This window comes from Podarcis erhardii (genome assembly GCF_964252035.2).
Source record: "Podarcis erhardii genome assembly, chromosome: 10".
In the NCBI taxonomy this organism is placed as follows: domain Eukaryota; kingdom Metazoa; phylum Chordata; class Lepidosauria; order Squamata; family Lacertidae; genus Podarcis; species Podarcis erhardii.
In genome coordinates, this window is record NC_138500.1 from 37,408,007 (window position 1) to 37,435,415 (window position 27,409).

The following is a 27,409-nucleotide window of genomic DNA, read 5'->3' on the forward strand; positions in this document are numbered from 1 at the left end:
CATTCCTTCACACCTTCCTGTCCTGTTTGTGGTCTTTCCAAAGGGATCTGTTTTGCTACTCTGGGAAACAGGACTTTTGACTAGATAGGCCTTTTGTCTGATCCAGCTGGGCTCTTCTTATGTTCTTTGCTAATTGTAGGGGCCCATAAAACCACTGCTTTGTAAAGATTTCAAGACTGCTTTGGTGATTAAAACAACAAGGAGTCTTGTGGCATCTTGCCTTGTTCACGGAGTCTGGTACTAAATGGAGGGGGTTAGTTCTCGCAAGAGCGCAGAACATGCAATCCAAGAATTTATTCTGTGCAGAAACTGTGGGGACTGTGCAGCACGACTGTGGGACGGTGGGATCTGGAGTTAAGGAGGCCAGAGGAAAGTGGGGGGCTGATATTTACAGGCTTACCTCAGATATCTGAACGCCCTGGACTGAAAACTCACATATGCTCAATTTTCCTACATAAAGGCCTCAGGAGATGCCACCACAACTCCTATGTGTGGACATGGCTGGAGCCATACCTGGAGCAGAGCACTCTACGCATGCCTAGGAGCACGCTTTCCTTCCGTTTTGATTCCTATCCGTGGCTGGATTAGGTCCTGGAAGCAGATCGTGGGGCCCGCTCCTCCTCACGGGCGATCCTTGGGCGCCTAAGCCCTGTCAACAGAAGTGGGGCCTGAGGATGAGAAACTTCCCCTCTCCGCCGCGCGTCGCTTTAGGGGAGGACGGCGGCGGCGGCGGCGGCGGCGAGGAAGCGGCCGTTCCCGCCGTGCCTGAGGGAAAGCGCCGCCAATTCTACTCGCCCCTATCGGAAGAGACTTCGAAGAGCAACTCAGCCCCTCTTTCCCGCCCGAGACCCCGGCTCCTTCACGGGGCGGACGGGTGAGGAAAGAGCCCCGAGGCCTCCGCCCTCCTCGCGGCCAGTCCCAGAGGGTGGCACCTCCTTCTGCCGCCGCCGCGGCGCCGCCTCCTGCTCCCGCCCCAGTCCTGGCAGCGCCGCCTCCGCCGCCTCCTCGGTCAGGGAGCGACGGGAGCGAGTTGGGCCGGGCCGAGCGAGCAGGGCTTGGAGTGGCCCCGTGATTAGGGGATGACCCTCGGGAGCTCGCCGTGCTGAGCTCGGACTTGTCGCCGCCGTCGTCGCCGCCGCCGCCCTGGAGGGGACGTGACCTCCGCCACAATGTTTAGGCGGATTTTGCAGAGGGTAAGAGAGCGGCGGCGGCGGCGGCGGCGGCGAGAGGGCGTTTCTTCCGCCGCTGCAGCGCTTGCCTGCCCGGGCTGGAGCAGCAGGAGCAGGAGCATGGGGAGGGACGGAGGGAGCCGCACTTCCTGGAGTCTGACCGAGGAACAGACAACCGGCACCTGACCGGGGTCTTGTCTTCCTCACGCACACGCCTATAGACACGAGCCCATCCCAGCAGCAGGGAACCTGGCTGCTGCCCGCTTCCTGGCCCTTGGGGCCGGCTCGCCAGCCGCCACCGCTGCGGCGGCGGCGCTTCCCTCACTTCCCTCTTCTCCAGGCCGTAGCTGCTGGTGCGATTAGGCCCTTCTTCTTCCCTTGCTCATTCATGGCCGGGGAAAGTGGCCCAGGCAACTGGCTGAGCTGGGCCTGGAGCAACAGGGGCGTCGGGCGATTCTGCCGCTTGGCGGGGGGTGGAGGGGGCACAGGGCCCACGCCTGTTCCCGTGGGGGGGATTTGGGGAGGTGGGGGTGCGCTGTTAGGTTTTAGGTCCCTGCCAGAGGGTTGGGGGCGAGACGAGGGTGGGATAGGGGGCGAGGAAGTTCAGGGCTACTGGGGGGGGGGAAGGAGGGGTGAACTACAGAAGGGGAGCAATGGGGAGTGCGAAGGAAATGGAGTCTCATTTGTCTCCCCCGCCCCCAATATGTGGGGCCCAGGCAGCTTCTGAAGGGGCTTCGGCCTTCCTGCTGCCCATCTGGTTCCAGTTGCCTTAGCAGAGTAGCCTGGTGCGGAAGGCCTCCTGGCACTTGACGGGGTTAATCACGGCTGGTTTCTCCCTCTGACAGGGAGGTGTCTCTGTTGAGGGTGGAAGGCATTACTCACTGACTCTTCCAAGGCTCGTGCTATTAAATATTGCAGCAGATTAAATCTCTGTTTGAAGTCGCACATGTTTGTATGCATGTCTTTGGATCTTGTACACTTCCCTCTGGGGTTGGCCGTGTTCTCAGGTGGGAAAATAGTGGCAGTGTGTATTCAGTGGCTGACAACTGGTTGGGGCAGCACATGCCATTTGCAACTGACATGGACTGTGAGAGAGGAGAGGAATGAAAAGGGGGAAAATCTAGCAAATCAAACACTGCTGAGTCCTGTGCTTGTAAGTACAGTAGTTAGTAGCAGTTAATGCACAGAGTGCATAGGACATTAGCCTGCCATGGTGGTCAAGTAATTCCCAGGGCTAGGGGAACTATTAAAAGCTCCTGACTAAAATATGCCTTCAGAAGCCATGGCATTCTCCATGCTCTCTGCCCTGGTCTTTGAAATTATATTCAACTGAAAGCATGGGGACTTCTTACCCCAGAATAAAAAAAACTGACCTAACATTCCTATCTATGCTTACCACCCCACTCTTCCATGATAGGGGGAGTTTTAAAACCAGTGGCATAAAGTACTTTTGGGAGGCAGAGGCTCCTACCATTGTGTGATTATGTATTTGCTTATTTGAGTAGATGGAAGTGTCTCACATTCACATATGGGCCCATGATATGAACTTACACATACATAACATGGAACTACTACTGTGACCATTACTTCAGAGTAAGTGCACCATCACCCTTCCTAGTACATCATACCTTGGAAGTCAAATGGAATCTGTTCCGCTGGTCTGTTCAGCTTCCAAAGCACGGCTTCTGATTGGCTGCAGGAAGCCAATCGGAAGCCGCAGAAGCCCTGCCAGACGTTCAGCTTCCAAAAATAGTTTGCAAGCCGGAACAGTCACTTCCGGGTTTGCGACGTTCGGGAGCCAAAATGTTCAAGAACTAAGCTATTTGAAAACCAAGGTACGACTGTACTCTTGCTAATCACCTTCTTTATCATCACCTTTGATATACGCTTGAATACTGACATGTGTCAGATATAACGTACATAATAGAGGTGATTTCTTACCTGGCAGAGAAGGTCCTATGGCTTCTTAGCAATGTAGATAGTTCAGTGACTCATAAATTTGCTCTTTTTGCCAAAAAGATCAGAAAGAAGACCTTGGGCAATATAGCAGTAAACTGTAAGGGAGTCGCAGAGATCTAAATGAAGACCATTATTTGTGGCGCAACACCCCTTTTGCTTGTATTTTTTATTTAGATTTGCCGTGGCCAATGGCTAGTACAATAAACTTATTTGGATTGGATTGGAGGTACAGTACAGAATAGTGGCATTTCTGCTTCACATTTATGTGCTGAGAGTTTTCAGGCTCATATCCACAGTAATCTTGGGTAGTGCACAGTTATTTGACTTTCCTATTCTTCTGTTGACTTGTAAACCCAAGTTAACGCATACCGTGTGTTGAATATCTTGCTAGTCCATGAACACTGTGGCTGTCTTCTGTAGCTCTGCCCTTAATCTTGGTCATTGCTTATATTCGAAACTATCTTGCCGTCATGGGCATAGCAGCTGCCCCCCTAAATCAATCAAAATCAATACAAATCTGAGGTTCTACCCCTCAAACAAAAGCCTGCCCCCCCCAACAAAAATCCTGGCTATGGCAATGCTTGCTCTTATCTGTCTTGCTAATTATTTCCTTTATCACATGGTGATATTGTGAGGAGGCCATAGCTCATGCTATGCTTATGCCAGTTTCGGTCCCTGACTTCACCAGTTAAAGGATCTGTGATGGCAGGGCTTGGAAAAATATCTATGGATTGTACTGAGCTAGATTCATTAATGGTCTGACTTGGACACTTCCATACTTTCATATACCCGGGGGGGGGGGGGAGCATTGGTTCAAGGGGCCAAATGCAGCCCCTCAGGACTTTCCCCAGGCTACATCCTTCCCTCACTTTGCTCCACATCCTTCTCCACACATGCTGGAAAATGTTGTAGAACTGTAACAATGCCTCTTGCTTGGCTGGAGAGTTGTACGTATGGAAACCTCTGGCTTTTGCTTGGCTGGACTGTAGCCTACAATCCAAAGATAAGAGTAACATCTGTTTCCCCAAGCACTGATGGTATGCACCCAACATATAAAGAAGATTGACCATGAGAGAATGTAGTTTTGGACTGAAAAAGGTTACTGACCCTGATATGAAATATTTCAGCACGCCAGTCAGTAAGAAAAAGAAGGGCTGATTTCTGTTCTGATGCTATGGAAGCAGGAGAAGGGACAAGGAAGGATCTTCTGTAGGTAAAAACTTAGATATTGAAAGTGAACATAATAGAAACAAGAGTACCATAATATAGAGGGGTTTTTTCAGTTGTGGATTGACTCATTGAAGACGAAAGGTGATTCTTGCCTCTTCTGTGGGTTTACCTGTAAGCTGTTCAGAATGGAGTTGAGTCACTTAGCTCACTGAAAGAGAATGCTCCATTGAAAGAGAATGCTCCAGTCTTATAATGCCAGTGCCATGAAACACTAAAATCATGTGGTGAAAACTGCATCCTAGATGTTTGATACCCACTTTGAATGCTTAGAAGATTTTTGCGTAGTTTGCTGGTAATTAGCTTAGTTGTTTTTGATGAAGGAAGACTTATGTTTTTACTGTGGATTTGGTGAGATCTTCAAGATGTGTTAAGAGTATCTTTTATCACTAAGAGCCTGTTCTTCTAATGTGTGTACTTTATTGCTCGGTGCAATTTCTACAAGATTGTTATAGTTTGCAGCTAGCTGTTTCCTTATCTACTTATGATTTCCCAGGTAATGACCAACTTTATATATAACAAGTGAAATAAGAACAAAAAAAGGTACCCTCTGATGTGCTGAGCTAGAGGTAGTAAATGCATGGGAGGGCTGGATGAAGCCTGCCAAACTGCTGCCAAGTAGTCTTCCACCTGCTTGCTGAATTGGGTGTGCCTTCTCTTATCTGCAAATGCACCTCTTCTCCCTTTGGCACAGTGCCATTGCTAGGTGCTCAGGAAACAGGAATGAGTACTTCTTCCACTTCCTGAACAGTAAGATCTTCTTCATAATGGTGCCGAGTCAGAGGAAGAAGAGGTGCCTTTGAAGGTAAACAGATGGGGAGAAATCACTATCATCTCAGCCATGTGCACTGATGCAATTTGAAACTCCATCACAGTGCTGGGCTTTGTAGAGTTTTAAACCTCTCCTCCTAGTTCAGTGCTGTGATAGAGAAATAGCCTCATTGCAGTGCTAGGATGAGAGTGCTAGGATGGAGTAATATATGCCTATATATGCAGGGTTGCTTGCATGTATGTGTGAGAGAAGTGTATGTGTATGTGTATGTGTATGTGTGAGTGAAGCGTGCCTGTGTGTGCGCACTATGCATCCGTGTGATATGTGAGTGTGCACCTTATTATTATCTATTACTAGGTATTTCATTTAAAAATTGCTTCCCATAAGACAATTTACAATATAATTAAAACCTGTGAAACAGTTGCATATATAAAACATTATGATTAGAACAACAGCAATATATAAAAGCAATTCAAACTCTGTGCAACTATCAACTGGAATAAATATCTCCATATAGAAGGCTTGATGAAAGAGGAATGTCTTTAGTAGGCACTGAAATAAAATAAAGAGGGCACATGTCTGATATATAATAGGAGGAAGTTACAAAGGGTGGGTAGGAGGCCCCATGCATCTCTGCATAGGCACAACCACTTTGGCCGTGATCACTGTTGTGCACATGCTGAATCTTGAATGTGGTCCTTGGGCCAAAAAGGTTAATTGTCCCAACTCTGAGGTGGCCCAGTTGCCCTTTTGTTGTTGATGATGATGGTGATGAAGATTACTGTACTTTTCCTTCATTTACAAGTGAAAAGTTTTCTATATGTGATTTCTTTAAAAAGATCAAATAAGTACTGTGTACATTATTGTCAATCAGATTTTCTTTAAAATATGGCACTACCGTGTCCGTTAAAATGTAGAATGGCTATCATATTTGAAAAAAATTAACTGCCATGGTAGCTTCAGTCTAGAGAAGGACAGGTGGAAGATCCATGCATTCACTAGGCCTTAAAAATGTTCAGCTGTTCCGCAAAAGTTTTTTTAAAAAATGCCACTGAACATGTTCAGTGTCTAGCATATGCACAAAATGCCTGTGTTAAAAAATAAGTAAGGCGAGATCTATGCTTTAAAAACAAAGCTTGTGCTACAGTACTTCACTGAGTTGCTTATGGGAAATGCATGAAGCCAAGGCAACATACATGTGTCTTTAAACATCCATGGAACCTAGAGAATTATTGGACGATTGATAGTTTTTATTACACATTCTACTAATAAGATAAAGGTTCTTATTTTGTGATAGTGCCAACCTGTATGCTCGTTGCTATAGCTCTAACACTCCTGCTCAGTTTGTACATTTGAATATAGTTGGAGGTACTAGTGTAATTTCCTGTTACTTTAGAACAGAGAATTTAAACAATTCACATGTGCATCTGTTGCAAAAGATTTTATAAAGTATGACTGATTTAATATCTATTTATTTCTTGCAATACAGTAAGGAAATATATTACATCTGCCTTTTTGTTTTCAGACTCCGGGCAGAGTTGGATCTCAGAGTTCTGACTCCGATTCATCTGCAGTCCCAGGAAATGCGGTGGATGTCAACAATGAGAGCTCTTCAGAGGTACTGTATTACAATAATACATTGCCTTAGATTGAACTTAGATTTGTTCTAAACCTTGGATCTGACCTCTTTGGAAAAATTGCCTAGGAATGCTTACTCCTACTTATTTCAATGTTCAGTGTTTAGTTGCATTGAATATCTTGCAATATTGCATAAAATGTTGTTTTGCGTTGTGTTTGGTTCTCCATTTGGTGAATCCCATATTTTGTATATATTTGCTGCCACAGAAAATCTGAGCATTGTGCTGCCTTTTTTGACATTCAGTTTGCTTCCAATGTTTTAAAATATATACATGCCTAAAAGCAACTGTTTCACAGGGCTTCATCTGTCCAGTGTGCATGAAAATGTGTGTTACTGCCACTGATCTGTCCGAACATTACCAAGAGCACGTTGGGATAGAAACAAGAAGATTGGAGCTTCGTGAACCGCCTACTGCCACTGTGGGTCTTGTTTATTTGGCTTCAGTGGCTTGGTTCTGGGATGCTTGGAAAAATAAGTGCTTTTCCTTTCTGGTTGCTCTGGTGTGGGCCCTTTCAGCTTTTCTGGATACTTCCTACTCTAGGAATATACAGGGTGTATTGGTGGTTGTTGGGTTTTTTAGTGGTGGTGGTGGTGTTATATCCATAACAGAAGGCTAGTGTCAGATATTGTATGTCCTGACAGTGTCTTGTGGTTCCTTCTTTCTGATTTGCAGCTGCCTTTTGTGGAATGGCTGTGGTATCAAAGATTGGCATTTACATATTGAAAATAGCTTTGCATGTTTTTGTTCCTCATGTAGTTATTTGAACAACTTGATACATTACTTGAATTTTCTCCGGCATATTTCATTGTGAACTTACAGAACAGGATATAAAATCATTTTCCCATTTAAGTGTTTGTGGCTTGACAGACTTGTTCACTAGAAATTCTGCTTCTAGGTTTCTGGATATAGAGCTATATTGGGCAGCTTGGTCTGTGCTACGGACCAAGATGGAGATTTTTGCCAGAGCGTTTCAAACCTGTAGAAGGCTGGAGTGGTGAAGAATCCACCTCCTTCAACATGGCTCATACATAGGCAGCTGTAGTTTTGCTTGGGGTTTTCTATTGAGAGTTCGTAGGCATACTAGGAAGGCATTACTACTTGAAGAAAAGTCAGAATTTTTTTTTTTTTTTTTGTAGTGTATGTAGTGAAACCTCTCTTAGAAAATGTTACCTCTTATGGTAAAGGGTGATTTTTTTCGTCTTTTTAATAAAACACTAATCAATAGTAAAACAATTGCACTCAGGCACTGTCAGGAGAATCTGGGAATGAGCTCAAGTAGCTTTTGCACTGTGCGTTTTAAAAAGGCATTGCTTTCATGTACAATCAACAATTAGAATGTTGCAGTGTAACTCTACATACTAGCATTGACAGATATGGAGGAAGTTTACCTTCTCTCCTGTAGCTTCATTTATACTAGTATGCAGATTATTTTTTTTTTAAAGATGCACAGTAAATGGTGTAGTTTGTCCACCTTTGGTCCTCACCTGTGGCTCCTAGAAGCTGTCAGCATGTGACAGCTGCCACACTTTGGGAAAAGGCTTTGACTGGCCAGCTAAACCAGGTGAGGGTAGCTGATGGGTCTTAAACTCTCATTGAGTTAAGGACTTCCCTTGCATGAAAAGACAGGCTTTGGCGGATTGAACAGACAAGACTAATAGTGGGGCCAATGGTCAAGAAGGCGGTCTTCAGGTGTTGTAGAAGAAAGTGAGGAGCAGATGGGACTTGTTAACCTGGGAAGGTAGTCCATCTAGGAGAAGGAGAACTCTGATGCTAAACCTTTGCTGCCTTGCAGAATATCTTTAGGAGAAGAAAAGGCCAAGGAGTAAACCCAACACAAATCCTAGGAGTCCTTGTACATCCAGCTGGTGCCAAATGTATTGCTCTGCTTTCCTTTGGACCACATCAGTGAAGCTGGGTGGGCGGGTCTTGTTGTCTGGGCAGCCCAGGACCTCCAGACACACTGCCCAGACTTGCGCTCCGGGTAGGTCACTTTGGTGCTGCTAACGCAGCAGTTTGACTTCACCCCTGGAGTTTCACTCCACTGTCTCTCGAGACAGACGGATGCCAACAACAGTAAATGTGAGTGGCTTGATCAAAGTGCTAAATCTTACATGTAAGTCCATTTTAGCTTCCCCTTTTTTAAGGCATGCCTTTGCTGAAATGTTTGGAAGAAAGCATTAAAAATACTGTGAGCTTGAGTTTTTGTTTGGGCTCATTTTACTTCACTCACATAGTTCAGCATTGCATACACATGTGGCCTAGAGGTAAGTTTCCTTAGCTGTGTTTTGGCACAGTGTCTGAATTGAAGTCTGGAATCTGAATTCTGCAGAAAGATCCTATAGATCAGTATCATACATGTATTAAGACGAAGTGCAGACAAACCCAATGACAGAAGTGATATAGGTTTAAAATGTAAGTTAAAAATGTTCCAAAAGTCAAAGTGGATAAGTATGGCATGTCTGGCATTGAATTAGCAATTATTTGCTTATCATATTCAAAATTACAATTATTGTTTACTACTGCAACTATTGCAGGCACATCCATCTCAATTTATAGTTTTCATTTGACTCATATTTATGAGTGGTTTGAAAACTGTATTGTTGAAATGCAGTTTTCTTGTTTCGTTACAGAATATTCTATATTTAGATAGAATGATGAATTAAAAGTAGTATAAAAAGCAATGGAATACTATTAATCTCCCCCCCCCTTTATGTTACAGGGATTTATTTGTCCTCTTTGTATGAAGTCTCATGGATCAGCTGAAGAACTTTTTAAGCACTATGAAGCAGTTCATGAATCTGGTATTGATACAAGCCAAGGAAGAGAAACTAACATGTCTCCAAACAGGTACTAAGCAATACTAAGCAGTAATAACTTATCATAACGGCATGTTAAGCATGTAGTAATCTGAACATTGAATAATATATTGAAGCATGTTAATCTGCAGTAGATAAATGGTTCAGTTAAATGAAAGGATGAAGGTTACCAGTGTTAGAATCTTCAGCAGCTTGCATGCTATTCATTGTAGCAGACAAGGTACAATGGGATTTTCTTGTGTATCGTTTGTAAAAACTTGCTACGCCTTTGAATTGTTCATCACTTCTTACGATTTTTCTGTGAATGAACTTTTAGTGTACAATTTTTAATATTGATTTATTTTATTGTTTATTGTTGTTGCTTCAAGACTTTTCTGGAAAGTAACACATAAATAAAATAAGTTGCTGCCGTAGCAAAGATGCTTTTCTCTCTATAACATTATATCATTGTTGTAGTAATTATTGACTGTTCTGGTTTCCCCTTTTTTTTCTTAAAATACATTTTTTCCCTTAAAAGATGTTTTCCTAATGCTTCATGTAGAGAAATGACTGCACATGCATTTCAAAACTGGATCGCAGTACTAAGTTTATTTAACTAGGAAGTAAGTCTAGCTAAAGCCAATGCTTAAGTTTGGACTGCATCTTAAGGTACTTATGTTAATAAGTGTAGCATTTTTAAATATGATGGTTAATATGATGGGAGCTAATGGATATATGCTTAACTTGTATCTGGAATTCAGAAGACTAACTGAAAGTAGTTTGTTTGAATATTTCTCAGAGAAATAAATGTTATTTAATTTAACTGCAAAAATTTATTTTAACACAAGTTCAAACATTATTTGTCTCCTCTTTAACATGGGATGTTTTCAGAGATGATGTAACACTACTACGGCAAGAAGTTCAAGACTTGCAAGCTTCACTTAAGGTTGGAAGTGTGCATTACTTGTGAATGCAGTTCTTTGTTTAAAATTAAAAAGTGCATTAGAAGATTGCCAAACCTATAAGCTCATAAAATGCTTTTAACTTCCCTTTGCTCAGGAGGAGCGATGGTACTCTGAAGAGCTGAAGAAAGAATTAGAGAAAGTTCAAGGGCAGAGGCAGCAAGTAATTGCTTTAAAAATACTTGAAGCAGGTTTACCACAAGCAGTTTGTTATCATCCTTGAAATGGAAGATTAAAACCTTTTTTGTAAGGCACGTGGCCTGATTCAGTTAGTTCCATAACTCATTTACTGAAGTAGTTTAAGAATATTGCATGTGTGTGTGTGTTTATCATTTAATAGATTTATTTAATAGATTTATTTAACCTATACCAATAGTGGGGAACCTGTGGCACTCCAGACACTGTTGAACTTAAATGCCCCTGATGGGGAGTTAAAAGTCCAGCAGCACCTGTAAGTTCACCGGTTTCCCACCCCTGAACTATACAGTAGTAGTGTCAACAATATGGCCAGCTACAAAGCTTTCATATTCATATTTTGGGCCTATTGCACCCCCCCCTTCTTAAGTCTTCTGACCCTTTCCCTCCCATCTTGTTCTCTTTCCTCCCCATGGCTTCCTTTTCCTCCTATCACCCTTTTCTTCTCTATTGTCTTTCCTCTGCTGATCTTTTCCTTCTACCACTCTTTAATGTAGTGCCAGTTAAGGAATAATTGCTTAATGTGTGCTCTTTTTTTTTAATGCACTCTTAAAACCTGTGAAAACCAGATATGCATGTACTGATCAAAATCCTATTAAAGAGAAACCCGCCCCCTCTATTTTTACTGGGTGATATCCAGCTATGTCATACTTGGCATTAGGACCATAGAAATCAGTGGACTTGGTTACTTACGTTTATTGATTTCAATCAGCCTACTCTTGAGTATGAGTATTTGATGTCACCTACTGATCCTATCTGCATCTGTCTTCATTTCTCTGGTCGCTTTGCCTCTCTCTGGCAGTTTGAGTTCCAGGTGGGATAAGACCGTGGGGGCTTCATCCTGTAGCTCTGTCCTTTGATCCTAGCAGAATGAATGCATAGTAACCCAACAAATGCAACTACTTTACAATCTTTATTCATTTCAGTGGAGTCCTGTCAAAGTGAATGGAGATAACATAAAAGCATAGCATTATTTATTGTTCCCTTAGTGTAGTGTGTGGACTCATAGAAGTACTTGTATGTACTAAATAATTTGTCTTGGTAACTTACTCATGTGCAGGATTATTCTTAGTCACAACAACTTGGCATTCTATTCTCTAGAGGTAACTGTTGAATTTGATCAATAAAATGTGCTGAATTTAATCAGTTCTTAACTTTTGCAACTTAAGTGTGTGCAATTAAATGGCAATATTTTTAAATACCTCTGAAAATTTTCTTATTTTCTTTTTAAGGAGTCTAAACCTGATGGACTGGAAACTGCTGCATCTACAGGTAACATACTTTTTTAAACACAGTTTTGTGGTGGTTAAAGAAATGTAATTGTCAATAAAATGTTATTGCATGATTCACATATCTCTTGAAGCATCCCCCCCCCCATAATGTCTGCTTCAAGAAAGTGACTCAACCAGCTGTAGTGCAAATATTTCAGTTTGAAGTGCAGCTGACAAATATTCTAAAATTTTGTTCTCTGCTTTTATCTGGAGCCATTTCTGTACCTCTAGAAAGTCATGCTGGTTCTGTGTTTTAATTAGAGGAAAGGAGATTAATTTTCTTGTAAAAGTGTACATGTTCCTGTAGCTTGTTCCCTTTTAGAACAATTTCTTTTTGCTGCAGCTTATTATAGTTAATGATTTAATAAACCACAATTGCTACCAGGTTAAATAATTGGGAAACCACAATTAACACACGGTTAATTTGATTAATTTGATGATCTATTTGCTCTGGAAATTACTTGTAGTCCTCCACTTTAGTATTTATGTTAAAATAAGCAGGAAATCCTTATAATCTAAGTGAGTAATGTGGGAAAATAAATTTAAATAATAGTGCTCAAGATTGCTGTGAGTAAATGTGAAACATGCCTGTACTTTGTATGAAAATGCAGCATGTCTGCATAGTTGTTTTGCAATATAACTGGAGTTCCAAAAAAATGTACTTGATTTGATTATGTTAATCATCATTTTTTATTCACACAACAAGATTCTATTTAATGTTAAAAAATGTTATTTTTATCAGTATAGGGGTCTGTAAAACATTACTCCACTTCTGAGATATTCAATAAACATGCTTTCTTTTTAGAATTAGAATCATTAGAACAGCAGCTAGAAGAGAGTCATGTAGAAAACTTTAATATTAAGCAGATGAAAGACTTATTTGAACAGAAAGCAGCACAGTTGGCCACTGAAATTGTGGGTAAGTGTCCATAATTGTTATGCAACACGATACTTGTTTCAGTTTAAATTAAATGAATGACCTTTTGTGTGACCTTTCTCTTAACGAGATCTTAAAGCCAAATATGATGAAGAAACAAGCCTTCGACAAGCTGCAGAACAGAAAGTGGCCAGTTTGACACAAGAGCTACAAAAAGAGAGAGGTGTATGCGAAGATTTGAAAACAGAGCTGGTAACATATTATCATGTGATCATGTTTTACTTGTTCTTTGTCCAAATTGGAAGGGGACGGTTCCAGCTATTGATAATTTTAACTGCATTTTTTAAACAAGCTGTTATTGTTCATCTTTGACAGTGATTTTTTAATGTTACAAAACAAGGCCCAGATGTAAGAATCTGTTATCTTGCCCTAAACTAAAAAAAAACTAATGAAAGAGGGAAAGAGAAATTGTTGTTAGGAAGTAAGAATTTTGTACTTATTTTTCCCCTGTTTACTAAATTTATCATGGCTTTTTTTTTTTACATTCTGTTGCCACATTCAAATTTATTTACGTATGCACAATTAATCAACTACACAGTGCATTTTCTACCCAGGAAACTATTCCTGAGTACAAAAAGTAACTAGATACAAGTTATTACCCACAGCTGTTGCAAGTTTTAACCTTCATATGACTTTGAATTTCTCTGAGCAGCTCCAGTAGATGTAGTTACACAGGACTGTAGCAACAGGAGTTGAGTGTAAAGACATCCCAGGAAGTTAAAACCAACTGTCTGGACCTAAGAAATGAAAGCTAGATTTGCTGTTCTAGAACTCTTCAAATACAGAAATATTGCACATCATGCAGCCACCATGTTGGTTTTAAGCAGATCTAAATCTGGCCAGTGCAGTATAGAATATTTTTTGTGTGCTATTAATATCCCCAATCGCAGGTGTCAAGTCAGAAAATTTCTGGCAAACCATATTGAAAATATGCTGCCAGTCTGATTTCCATAAGATGTATTTGCCATTCTTTCATTTTTCTAAAGCTTCAGAGGCCCGGGGTGGAAGATGTTGCTGTTTTAAAGAAGGAATTAGTTCAAGTTCAAATGCTGATGGACAAGATGACTTTGGAGCGTGAGAAAGAATCTGAGAAGCTGAAAGATGAGTGTAATCATTTGCGAGCAGAATGTTCAACCTCAGAGGTAGAGTATCTGGCAAAAAATATTTCTCATGTAAAAATAAATATTAATCTAGGACTCTTTCTTGAGTTCTTTCTTTACTGTAATTTTTTTTTAAAAAAAACTTTACTAGAATCTGTTATCATTATCAATTCATATCATCTTTGGAAGCCTGTGTGCACTGCTACTTCCAAGTCAATTCCCATTTCACAATATCATTTTTATTCTCATTATTAAATGGTGATATCTCTAGGCAGGGCTTTTTTGTGACAGTACCCACTGGTACAGAGTACTGGCATCTCTCTCTCTCTCTCTCTCTCTCTCTCTCTCTCTCCCCTCCCCCCCCTTGGAGCCATTTTCTGCTGGCACCCATGGCACTTTAATCAATATATGAGTTCTGGCACCTCATTTTTTAACCAAAAAAAGTGCTTAAGATTGTGATGGTCAACTATATGAAAATCTATAAACAAGTTGTCTGTCTAGATTGTTAGTTTTGCATTTATCATATTGTTTATTCAGTGTTTGTGACATGTTCTTTTTAGTCATCTGTGCTCATCTTCCTCTTGGATTCTAGATACTAAAAATGCTTTATAACTTGATTATATAGGGCAGTGGTTCCCAATTAGCGAAGTATTGTCCCCCCCCCCCCCGTTTTTCAGAAGCTAAGCCATGCACCCCGTACTTTTGAAAATTTTAATATCTCTTATGGTAGTTTTAAGGGACACAGGTGGCGCTGTGGGTTAAACCATAGAGCCTAGGACTTGCCGATCAGAAGGCCGGCGGTTTGAATCCCAGCAACGGGGTGAGCTCCCGTTGCACGGTCCCTGCTCCTGCCAACCTAGCAGTTTGAAAGCATGCCAAAGTGCAAGTAGATAAATAGGTACCGCTCCGGCAGGAAGGTAAACGGCGTTTCCGTGCGCTGCTCTGGTTTGCCAGAAGCGGTTTAGTCATGCTGGCCCCATGACCCAGAAGCTGTACACCGGCTCCCTCGGCCAATAAAGCGAGATGAGCACCGCAACCCCAGAATCAGCCACGACTGGACCTAATGGTCAGGGGTCCCTTTACCTTTACCTATGGTAGTTTTAGTTATGTGAATGGTGCCACAGACCCCCTGGGGTCTGCAGACCACCAGTTGGGAACCACTGATAGAGAGTATGGGTTGGAAACGTGTGGCTTGTCAGATGTTGTTGGACTCAAACTCTCATTGTCTCTTAGCATTGCTCAGGCTGCCAACAGGTTCCTTACCCAAAGAGGACTGCCATTGATATATAATGGGCATAAACCAGTATGAAAAAGCAAAACAAATACTCTTTACTCGAAGAATGTAAACTGTAGTGGGACTGGGTCCCTGAATTAAAAAGGTGCTGCCCACAAAGAGTTATCTAAATACTTGCAACTTAATCTTATATATGCTTACTTGGAAGTATGTCCTAATATGTCCAATGGTAAGTGTGCATAGGTGTTGCAGCCTGATAGTGCAGCTCTCTGTGTTTCCGCTCAGAAGTAAACCCCATTGAATTCAGTGGTATTTAACCCCAGAATTGCAGCCTAGCCCTGCTAAAAGTACATCCATGAAATTCATGAAATCTGTGTTTAACGTGGTACTAGCATTTATCATTGCTTTCTTTCACCATTCACCCATCTGTTTTATTTTATTTTTGCTGCTTTCTCATGGAGGTCTTGGAACTTGAGGTAATACTTAAAAAAAAAAATAATCCCAGCCTATCACATTGAGTTCAGTTCTAAAGATCATTTCAATATCTTATTACATCAGGTGGGAACTTACTGTGTATCTGTGTGCAAATCAAAGACATTTCAGCAAACCTTTTGCAAATACTTTAACAATTCAGCAAAATATTTGGGTAAGTAGATGAACAATGCCACAGAGTGTGATTACAGAGGAAGAAAAACTAAAGGCTGTGGTTATTATGTCACATCTGTGGAAGTGTTGGGAGACATGGCATGGTTTTCCCCCTTCGGTACTTCAGAGCCACCCCTGATTAACTCTCCTTTTTTACTTAAATAAAATAAACATGTCCTCTAAGTTTTAAAAAGTGAGTTGGAAATTTGACATAGAACCTCATTTGATATAACATCAGTGGAACAAGAGTCCTGTACTCCTAATTATGTCTGAAGGGGGAGAGCAGAACAGCAGTACAGCTGCCGTATCCTGCTCAGTTCAGCCTACGAGTGGAGCATAAAACACACAGCTGGAAAATACAAAAACGGCATAATAAATCACATTATAGCAGCTAATCCTATACATTATGAAAGCTTGGATTAGCGTGGCAAGGTCCCTCATGGCCAAGAAGTGTAGCTTTATATGAATTTATTGGGAACCTCATTGGGTTGAAGAATGGGGTGTTAAGTTATAGAAATAAAAGGGCTAGAGCTTATACAAAAAGCGTAGTAGCTAGGAAGCACTCTACAATCGCTACTGCTTGTCCAAAGACAAGGTGGGGTAACTGACCACTCGCAAAGCTTGTGTTAAAATGTAGACAAACCAATTCCATCTATCACAAGTAGATGTACTTGCTTCGTAAAACCACAAAAAAGGACCATGGAAAGGGACCAGTTGTCCAAAAGTAACCCTGTCTGTAGCGAATGCTTATACTTTTATGTTATGGAAAGCCAGTAGTTTCATCGCGAGCTACATCCTGGTAGCTGTTTTGTAGCCATAGTACAGTGGTGCCTCGCAAGACGAAAATAATCCGTTCCGCGAGTCTCTTCGTCTTGCGGTTTTTTCGTCTTGCGAAGCAACCCTATTAGCGGCTTAGCGGATTAGCGCTATTAGCAGCTTAGCGGCTATTAGCGGCTTAGTGGCAAAGCGGCTATTAGCGGCTTAGAAAAAGGGGGGGGGAGCGGAAAAAATTGCAAGACTCGCAAGACGTTTTCGTCTTGCGAAGCAAGCCCATAGGGAAATTCGTCTTGCAAAGCGCCTCAAAAAACGGAAAACCCTTTCGTCTAGCGGGTTTTTCGTCTTGCGAGGCATTCGTCTTGCGGGGCACCACTGTACATTTGAGTGCACACTCATGCAAAATAGGTTCATACATGCACACACACCTTTCAAGGATCTGAGCTCTGTCACCAAATTCTCTTTCTCATGTTGATAGTAAACATGCTCCCCCCGCCCCTAGGACACTCAATATTTTTAACTTTCATTTTTTAAAATAATAACTTATTGTGGTAAAAGAATAAGGGACCTGCATTTCATATGTAAAAGTTAAACACTGATTTAGTAATCAGTTAGTAAAACCTTTTGAGCTTTATACCATTACATTGTCCTGTATCTATCTATATCAGATAACTATGAAAAAAATTTGCACACTGCCATCTCCTTTCTGAAAAAATGTTTCTGGTTACCACAATAAAATGGGAAACAAAGTTTCCTTCTTATCCTGAAGAAATTGAAAGAAGTGCTACAGGAGCAAAGCATCCTCTTCCAGAGATTCTAGATATAATTAAATATGCTCAGTTTCTTGGTGGTGATCTAAACTAATAAAAACTCAGTTTCATTAGAATACCCTCATGGAACGCACACACACAGAACCAAATATGTGAATTGTTCTTCTACCTTTTTCTTTTTAAGACTACTATAAATCAATTAAGAGCTGAACTTGCCAAAGGACCACAGGAGGTTGCAGTATATGTACGGGACCTTCAGAAGCTTCAAACTTCCGTTAATGAATTAACACAGAAAAACCAGGTAAGAATCCTAGAGCTATTAACTTTATTTGAGAATGTCAATTGACACCAAACCTAGCATTTTCAAGTGGTTAGCTAAAATTCTCAACGTTGCATCTTTGGAATTTCAGAGGTGTAGAACTCAGTTGATGAAGCTGGCAGAAGTAAAATAATTCAGTGGTACAGGTGCCCCTTGACTTTTTTCTTTCTTTCTGTTATTAAAAGAACACAACAAGAAAACAGAGACCATGATACTGTCCCTTGGTATTTAAAGGGGAATGCATTTGATTTTGGGGAGAGAGAAAAGATAGAAATTATGAGTTCATATCCATGCCAGCTTTCCCATACTCCCAAGATTTGGAAATACATGGCATTGCTGTGATGTTTACAGACAGGTATAGAGATAGTGAAAAATCATTTGCTCATGTGGGAGCTGTGTGTGCAGCTGCTATAATTTGTGGCAGACCTTTCTTGGGCCGCCACAACTGTGTAAAATGTTCATCTGTGATGTGGCCCTTTTTGCAGCAGCAGCTTCATGTGAGTATTACTCAGCTTTGAGACTTCCAAGGCACTTGTGTGGAAACAAGCACAAACCATACCTGTAGCATAGATATCATTCACTGAGCAGAGCATACTATGCATGTGTTTTAGACTGAATCAGTTGGCCTTCTTACTTGTTGCATACTTTGTTTTTTATCTCCTCGTAAAAGAATGGTACCGTGATACCAGTCAATGCTTCTTAAGAATTTTAGTTGAGAACAACTTCACAGCATAATGGAGTAACCTATACTTTAATTTTAAATTAATCTAATACTGTAGAGCCTGGCAGAAAAGTTGAAAAAAAGAGAGTTGGGTTATACTCAATTAGAAGAAAGTCTAAATGAAGAATTACTTGGCAAAAAAAATCTGCAAGCAACCCTTAATCAAAAGGACTTGGACTGTCAACAACTTCAGGCAAGGCTGTCTGCATCTGAGGACTCATTACAGAGGTTACAGAAAGAATTGGATGAAAGGAGAGAAGCAAGTCAGAAACTTAAGGAAGAATTGTCAGAAGCTGAGACCAAGTACCAACACCTCAAGGCCGAGTTCAAACAGCTACAACAACAAAGGGAGGAAAAAGAACAACATGGCCTACAACTTCAAAATGAACTAAATCAGGTAAGATGAATGTTTTTCACACAGAAGAAATATATATATATATATATATATATATATATATATATATATATATTCATATGTGGATTACAAAATGAAGCATAAATTCACAGCTGAGGTAACCCACATGGGAGGAAAGGGGGGCTTATAGTGGAAGCAAGTTGTGGGGGCTGCTTGTTCTGTGGTGTAAGAGCAGGGCAAGCCTGCCTGTTAGCCATACTGAGACTTTTGCCTTGACAGTGCTATGGGAAGAGGGGAGGGAGCAGACTTGAATGCTCTCACCTGGCCACTCACCTACCCACCTGTTTCTGTTTAGGACTCCAGGAGCACCACTTCTGCTTTGCCATTGCAGCAGAATGGTCAGCAACACTCCTGCACGGCTTTTTGCCTATGTCAGAATGTCCGGGCTAGGTAGTCTTGAAGATGGCCTGCACTGCTGCTGCTTTGCCAGGCAAATACTGTTCAGAGTTTAACAGCAGTTAATTTTTAAGTGTAGTGAACGGCTTGGGTCACTTCAGCCAAAATGCCTCACACTGTAAGGACCCTACATTTCCTCAGTAGACTCCGATCTGCATATCCACTGCCATACAGTGGTACCTCTGGTTACGTACTTAATTCGTTCCAGAGGTCCATTCTTAACCTGAAACTGTTCTTAACCTGAAGCACCACTTTAGCTAATGGGGCCTCCCGCTGCTGCTGCGCTGCCGCCGTGCGATTTCTGTTTTCATCCTGAAGCAAAGTTCTTAACCCGAGGTAATATTTCTGGGTTAGCGGAGTCTGTAACCTGAAGTGTCTGTAACCTGAAGCGTCTGTAACCCGAGGTACCACTGTATTTGCAGATGTGAGAAGAAATAGAGCTGTGTGTCATCAGTATATTAATGACAATACTCTCATAATGTCTGGATGATTCCAATTGGTAGTTTCATACAGATGTTGAACAGCATGGGGGATAAAACAAACTCTTGTGGAAGCCCACATTAAACGCTCTATGGGGACAATCCCCAGTCACTGTTCTCTGGCTCTCAGATAGGACTGGAAATAGCACAAAGCAGTGCCACTCCAGGATGATACCATGGTCATGGATATCGAAGGTTGCTGAGAGATCAAGGAGAATTAACAGGATCAGACACTCCCTGCAACCAAGGCAGTTTCCATGCCCAAACCAGGTCTATTGCATTTCTGTGTAGAGTAGCTGGTTCAAAATTTTCATCTATAAATATAAAGTAGCAACATTTTAAGCAAATCTGTACCTTTTTGGTGGTGTGCGAGTTCTTCTTAGGAAGGAAAAAACAACCAGGGAGAAAAGCTAGTTTGCTGTTTTCTAACCAATTGCCTGTAACAGACTTGTGCTCATGCTGTGCCTGTTTTTAGTGCAACATACCTCTTGTGGCATGATTGAAGTCTATTGGTTGATAATGTTCTTTGGTGATGTGCCAGAACTGAAGATTCTGACATCCTGTTTGGAATTTAGATTGGAGAACTTGCAGTTGTCTCTGTAGCAACCAAGAGTAAAAGCAACAGCATCTTTAACTGATGAGTTCAGCTGGAAATTCATTTCATCATCATAGAGTGTGCTGTAAATTAATAGGATTTGAATAAGATGATTTTCTGTAGGAGAAATACTGAACTGAATAATAAATTTCAAGAAAAAGAAGTGCAGCTCACTGAAATTCTTCTGTGATAACATCACAAAGAGATGCATTCCATCCAGACTTGAGGTTTCATAATGGAGAATCTTAATATTATCCCTGTAGACCACAAAACATTCCAACATACTTAAAAAATAATATCATACCAGTCTGGAATCCCCAGTACCTTTTGTAATTCTGATTTCAAAAGGCGGAACTAAAGGCTTCACAGTATTTCAGGAAGGTTCCAAAGAGAATGTCCTCTGAGAAGACCTCTTTCTAGTTGTTTATCAATCTGTTGACAATATAGTCAAGGTGATATTGCAGGTCAATTTCAGAAGTGTGATCCAGTGTGATGGGAGAGTCTGTTCTTGGTACAAATCTGTAAGGCTGTAAATGTATTTCTCATGTTTAACCCTTTGTAAAGTGATTTATAATTCTTAGCTCATTTATTGCTCTTAGAAAATTCATCCATAAACCCAGCATGTTAAAAGACAACCCTGTAAATAATCCCACAAAAACATCTAGCTTGCTGGGGAAAGACAGAAGAGGGACAGAGGACTGTATTGCTGTGTTGGGCCTGGAGGAGGAGACATGCCTCCTTGGACATCCCTTTTGGTTTCTATGCTGGGCTCAGGGGATGGATAGAACACACTATCCCATATCTGCCAGCCAACTCAATTGCCTGCAGGCAGATTTTTATTGTCCACAGCTGCCGTCTAGTGCTTAAATACAAGGCTGTTGAAAGATGTAGGATAGCCAGAATAGGCTTTAAAGCACAGGTGTAATGTGTGGCCCCTGTTCATAGGAACATAGTCCTGATAAAATGGCATTTAATAAAAAGAATCAGACAATCTCAAATAAGGTTAGATTTTGCAAGCCTTGATTCTTTAATCTGAGAATGGTTAACACATGATAGATTGTGTGTTACTGCGTGGTTGGCAAGGCCTAATCACTGACAAGTGTGCTGTTCCAGCTGTTTCTAATGGAAGAGAGATAGAAAGGATGTTTGGTCCCTGGGATATTGTACTTGCCTCAAACTTGAAAGAGGTTGCTTTGTTTGTCTCTGGCTCTTTGAGATATTTCTTACAGAATCATTCTCAAGTCTTGCAATCTGTATTTGCCTCAGCTATACAACTGACAAATGTTTCGTAGCAGGGGTAGCCAACATGGTGCCCTCCAGATGTTATTGGACTCTCATCTTCCATCAGCCACAGCCAGCAGGGTCAGTGGGCAGAGATAATCGGAGCTGCAGTCCAACAACATTTGAAGGGCACTATGTTGGCTTCCCTTGTCTTATGTGCTTCTTTATTGTAGACATCCTTTTTATAGACTCACAGAATTGTACGCTTGCAAGGGACGCCAAGGGTCATCTAGTCCAACCTCCTGCAATGTACTTACGCAGTTCATATGTGCACATACAAACTGTACGTCTGAAGAAAAACATAGCCTTTGTATGTGTGTCTTTAAAATATTTGCCATTTATCATTACAAATATTTATTACAGAAAAAGAAAATGCATGAAAAAGGTGAATTCACAAAACCAAAGCAAAGAACCAATATGGCCTTATGATCCCCTGCTTTTTCATTCCAAAATAGGAAGGTTATCCATATTTCAATTAACTTATTTTCGTATAAATTGTTTTCTCTTGCTTTGACACATTAAGTAAAGTTGGAGCTTGTAAGTAAGTCTCAAATCCCAAAAAATCCACACTGACAAAGGAGGGTATCCTTAAGCTGAAATTGACATTCCAACTGCTGCTAACAGAATAGTGGCCATTTCAATGTCCCCCTTAACAACACAGTCCTCTAACTAATGTAAGTTGATATTCAGTGGGTTCTTTAGAATCTCATATACAGTTAATTATTTGATGTTATCCAAGACATGATTCCAGAAATTCTTAGTTTTACAACACTCCCCAAAGATATGTGGGCAATATGCCTAGTGTTCACTACAAATATAAAATTATTTGCAAGGTATAAAATACCATCAATGCAAAGTCTTATAGTGATTTTATTTTAAATTGATTGTTATTATACTTTGTTCATTCTGTGCCGAATCCATTTCCAAGCTCTGTCTGGTATGTTGGTTCCCATTTTTTCTGATTCCCTTTCTCTTTTTTAGATAAAGTTTGAGAAGCAGTCTATAGGTGTTATCCACCTTTCCTTTGTGTACTTTAACACAGCACAGATAACACAGCACAGTTATCGAAATCTAATCAATTGCTGCTTATTTATGCAGAATATACAAAATGAACAAGTAAATAAAAACATGCCATGGAATTGACCCCATTCTTTAGGTGGGGTATCCTTGAAAGGAAATGATTTGAGTCCCTCCCGCCTAACAAATATTGCCAAAGCAGTGCCTTTTTATGTGCAGTTCCCAATCCAGTGATGTGAACCATATACATGTTACCCACTGCATGATGTGTTGATAGAGTTTGCATGCGAGTATAGCAGATTAAAAGATAAAGTGCCAAGTGTCTGCCAAACATTTTCTTTGAGAATAATGAGACCAGTTTCTCCCTCCAGTTGCACAATAAACTTCTGGAGACAGAGCATCAGCTTGGGGAAGCACATGGCCGGCTAAAAGAGCAGAGACAACTGTCAAGTGAAAAGCTGATGGACAAGGAACAGCAGGTGGCTGACCTTCAGCTAAAACTTTCACGGGCTGAGGAGCAGGTAGGAATTATAAGCAACATGCAATTCTTGCTTAGCTTTTAAATTATGTTCCATAGTAGGTATCTGGAATATCCTTTATCATATTGTTGGAACTTTAATAAAGTATAAGCCAGTACCCTATAAATGTGCAAGTTGCTTTGACAAATTAATCCAGAGAAGACTTTGAAGTCTCTTGACCACTTACAGTTTGGGAAAAAAATAGTAAGGACACAAATTATTAATCAGTACTAAAATAAAGGAGGACGGGAAGTCAGAATTGAACTGGCCACTGCAAAGAGGGTGAACAGGCACTGATCGTCTTCACAGGGCTCTGTGAGATGATCTCTCGCTGGAATTTGTGGAACGAGCCGTGGTTCATCTTTCTCTTGAACTGAGATCAGTAGCCCATCCTGCATGCTGCCAACAGTCTCTTCCCTCTGCTCCCCTTCCAGTACTTCTTTGGGATGTCCTGTGTGCTTCAGTTGTAGCTACACCGGGGTGGGGTGGGGATCCGAATGGTTTCAGTCTTAGCTAAAGAACTGTGCCTTCTAAAATCCCTTATTCTGTTCCCTCTCCTCTCTCTCCAATCTGAAGACATACAAAGTAGGTAAGGTGATATATTTTTAATGGATCAAAGTATTGGTCCTCCTTGATTAAACAAGAGCTCTTTATTATTTACTTCCCCCTCAAGATTTGTCCTGGGGTTAAGGCAGTGGTCGCTATCTGGCTTTAACTAAACCTATGAAGATTATTGTTATTGTTATCTAAGGCACAGCATGCAAAATTCTAATTATGTCAAAATTCTTATTAATGAAACAAGCCATTTTCTTTTTTTCACATGCAAATTTCCAGATGTAAAGCACCATGCCAAGTTACACACTTTTATTGTACTTTGGCACCTTTTTGGAATAGAAAAAGTATTCCCTGGTGAAATACTGATACTTCATTTTGTCTAGTACAAACCTAATACATGTCTTCTAAACTCATTTAAAAGGTATCTATTGTAAACTGCTTCAGTATTAGACAAAATGATAAACGCTATTAAACTACTGAATTGTGCTTATCAGTTTTCAGTCAACAGTCTGTGACTATTTTTCTAAGCTAAAGGAGAAAGCAGCAAATGCAACTGAATTGCAGCATCAGTTAGATAAAATGAAACAGCAGCACCAGGAGCAACAGAATCTTCAGCAAAGCACGACAGCAAAGCTGCGAGAAGCCCAGGTAAGAGAGCTCATGCTCCTAGAAAAAAAGATCATGTTGGCAGTAGGTACAAGAGGTGGCAATATCAATGTCCTCTGATGCACCAGGTGAGCCCACTACAAAAAAACAAGGATTTTACTCCTGTCATTTATTCATGCTTCAGTGACTTTTACATTGGATTAATGACACCCCAGTTTAAAAAAGCATTACAGCTGATGGACTGAAAACCTCAACTGGTTCACAGTTGTGATGTTCATCTGCTGATGGTATAATGATATGTCAACCATATAAAATCTGTGCTGAAGTTATCTTCTGTGGCTGCTAGATTTCTGAGGCCCAATCCAAGCTATGGGTCTTAACTTTTAAATCCATAAATGATCTGGGTCCTGTGTATCTCAGGGAGTAGTAGATCTTCCAATGAGGCCCTGTTTGAGGTATCATCAGTTGTGGACATCTGGTTGTCCTTAGCTAGCAGTCCTCAGGGAAGGGCTGCTTTTTCGAACTTCACCTCTTTGAAGGTTTGGCAGTTTTTGAGTTCAGGGACTGAAAACTTGTCGCTTTTTTTGGGGGGGGGTGGCAGTCAGGTATTAGATTCAGTAAATTCTGTTTTGTGTTCTGCTCATTTTGAAACTGTTTTGATTGTCCTTCTGTTGTGGCTCTCTGGGTAGGTTTGTTGCCTGTTACATATTGTTTTTTAGACTTTAATCATTTTAATATGTTCTTACTGTAAACTGTGCCAGGAGCCATTATGGTTAAATGGCAATATCAAAATACAGTAAGTAAGTAAGTAAGTAAGTAAGTAAGTAAGTAAGTAAGTAAATAAAAATGTGTTATAATTAATTGAACTCTTTTATTCTCCTGCCACCCTCAAGAATGATTTGGAGCAAGTGCTTCGTCAGATTGGGGATAAGGATCAAAAAATCCAAAATCTTGAAGCCCTGCTGCAAAAGAGTAAGGAGAATATCACTCTGTTGGAAAAGGAAAGGGAGGATTTGTATGCCAAAATTCAAGCCGGTGAAGGAGAAACTGCTGTTCTTAACCAGCTACAAGAAAAGAACCACACTTTGCAAGAACAGGTAAGATTTCTAAGGTAGAATTCTGGGTTCGTTTAAAAAGAGCTTTTGCTTTTCTGTTCGATTCACAAAGTGTGTCATGACTGAAATAGTAAAAATAAATAGAAAAAATGTTTAGGCATTTAAAAGATCAGACTCTTGTTTTTTTCCTTGTAAATTTGTTATTTTAATACTCTTGAATATGTGAAAAATTGTTCAGTACATACAATGATATGATATTAGCCCTACCCATACTATAGAGTGCCGACACCCATCTTGCTGATATTTTGTAGTTTAAACATATTATTTTCACATTGGATGTGATAATCTGATTCAATGTTAGATGATGCTTTCCCCCTCTAATGTATATGTAAGATAAATACTTGAGTATGTTGTTTGTTGATACACTGATGCAATCTGTTCCCATAGTGCTACACCAGTATACCCTAGCCAAATTAGCATAACATTGTCAGAGTCCTGTGCTCCCGTAGCAGCAAAGTAGAAAGCAAAATAATGTCAGTAGAAGTAAGAGAGAACCTAGCAACACTGAAGGCCACTCCTTATAGCATTCATGTAATAAGACTGCCCTGATTGTGCTTGCTGAAGATGCCCCCAGATTAGTTATGCATGGAAGGCATCAGTCAAAGCCTGATGAAGGCTAAATGACACCATTTAACAATACCATTATATCACCCACCTTGGTTCACATCCTTTCTTAGGCATAGTGCAAAACAGGAAGAGATGCCAACACCTTCTTTAGTACAGATCTCCATGGTACGTGTAGAAAGGTGGCAATTGATATATGCCATCAGGAGCTTCAGGTGTCTCTGTAGGCAAAGGCTTGAAACCCTCAGCAGCCCAAACAGTGGATGGTAGTCCATAATCCACAAATGTTTTGCCAGAGGGAGAAGGAAGATTATTCTTGCTGCAGCAGTCAACCAGTTTCATATTCTTGTTAACACAAGAACTCCATGGAGAGCCAAAGTGTGACAGACCTCTAGGGAGAAGAGCCAGTGTATGGTGTGTATATAAAATGACTTTCTTTGTAGGAATCAACCGAAAGTTGAGCTTCCACCAAGAACTCAAAAAGAGCTTAATAGGAGGGCTATAATCAGATAGACCCTTCTGAGTCAACTTCCTTACCCCTTACCCTTTTGCTGCTTAAATTTTATAAATTGGTTTTGCAGCACAACTTTAATTTGCATTTGATTCTAGTAATAGCAGGGTAAACGTGTGAAGTCTATAGTAGTGCTTATCCTACTAAAATTATAAAAGAAAGGCCAACGGTCAGCATTGGTCTTCATATTATAGAGTAGACAATATATTTTTGTAAGTTTCCCTGTTCTGATTATCCTTTTGTTTTCTTTATAGGTTACTCAGCTGACGGAAAAACTGAAAAACCAGTCAGAAAGTCATAAACAGGCCCTAGAGAATTTGCATGAGCAAGTGCAGGAGCAGAAAGTGCACCTAAGAGCCTCTCAAGACCGCGTTCTCTCCTTAGAGGCAACTATAAGTGAACTAAACACTCAGCTAAGTGAAAGCAAAGAAAAAGTAATACAACTTGATTTGCAGGTAATTTAATTTTATGCTGCGTGTGAATAAAAATATATGAGGGGCAGGGATACTAGTTTAATTTGCTGGTGACAGCAATCTATCTTGATCACCTTCAGAAATTTGCTTCTATAATTCCCTGAAATTAAACCAGTATCCATGCAAACATCGCTATTTTTTTTAAAAAAAGTTTGTAACTGTGTAACTTGCATGCTGCAGTTGTTTGCTCTTCATCAGTTAAACTACAGTTGGCACGATTATTTGAGAGATGCTATGTGCTTTAAATATATGGCATGGATGTGACCTTAGTGCTAATCAGAATTCAAATAGCTTTTGAGCTCTGATTTGCTCATCCAGTTGTTCCTACCTTTTCCTCTTTCCTCACCTGTGCATTACCACTGCCCACATTTTGGTTTGCACTTTGCCGCAACGT

The 27,409-nt window shown here is 40.7% G+C and overlaps 1 protein-coding gene and 2 long non-coding RNA genes across 10 annotated transcripts in view; 1 reads left to right on the plus strand and 2 right to left on the minus strand.

Moving 5' to 3' along the window:
• The window catches only part of LOC309351011, an 85,147-nt gene extending 84,284 nt beyond the window's left edge, over positions 1-863 (minus strand). For all 5 annotated transcript variants that reach the window (XR_014160639.1, XR_014160640.1, XR_014160641.1 and 2 more), the window contains exon 1: positions 514-863. This is a non-coding gene — a long non-coding RNA (uncharacterized lncRNA). The remainder of the gene's footprint in view (positions 1-513) is intronic.
• A 163-nt stretch (positions 864-1,026) lies between these two features.
• EEA1 (early endosome antigen 1) overlaps positions 1,027-27,409 on the plus strand; it is a 44,669-nt gene continuing 18,286 nt past the window's right edge. Inside the window, exons 1-16 of one of the 4 annotated variants that reach the window (XM_081878188.1) lie at positions 1,027-1,193; positions 6,653-6,745; positions 7,063-7,185; positions 9,487-9,614; positions 10,454-10,508; positions 10,622-10,687; positions 11,952-11,991; positions 12,796-12,909; positions 12,998-13,119; positions 13,914-14,069; positions 17,635-17,751; positions 18,549-18,887; positions 23,045-23,194; positions 24,275-24,394; positions 25,246-25,449; positions 26,797-26,997. In XM_081878188.1, coding sequence (XP_081734314.1) covers positions 1,170-1,193; positions 6,653-6,745; positions 7,063-7,185; positions 9,487-9,614; positions 10,454-10,508; positions 10,622-10,687; positions 11,952-11,991; positions 12,796-12,909; positions 12,998-13,119; positions 13,914-14,069; positions 17,635-17,751; positions 18,549-18,887; positions 23,045-23,194; positions 24,275-24,394; positions 25,246-25,449; positions 26,797-26,997 — 2,052 coding nt within the window. In that variant the 5' untranslated portion in view covers positions 1,027-1,169. Of the gene's footprint in view, positions 1,194-3,301; positions 3,360-6,620; positions 6,746-7,062; positions 7,186-9,486; positions 9,615-10,453; positions 10,509-10,621; positions 10,688-11,951; positions 11,992-12,795; positions 12,910-12,997; positions 13,120-13,913; positions 14,070-17,634; positions 17,752-18,548; positions 18,888-23,044; positions 23,195-24,274; positions 24,395-25,245; positions 25,450-26,796; positions 26,998-27,409 lie in introns of those variants that run through there. The other 3 variants (XM_081878187.1, XM_081878190.1, XM_081878189.1) reach the window with 3 other exon arrangements.
• Positions 20,266-26,284, minus strand: LOC309351034. The gene is made up of 2 exons (XR_014160670.1): positions 26,123-26,284; positions 20,266-20,458 (listed from the first exon to the last, which is right to left on the minus strand). It is a non-coding gene; the product is annotated as an uncharacterized lncRNA (long non-coding RNA).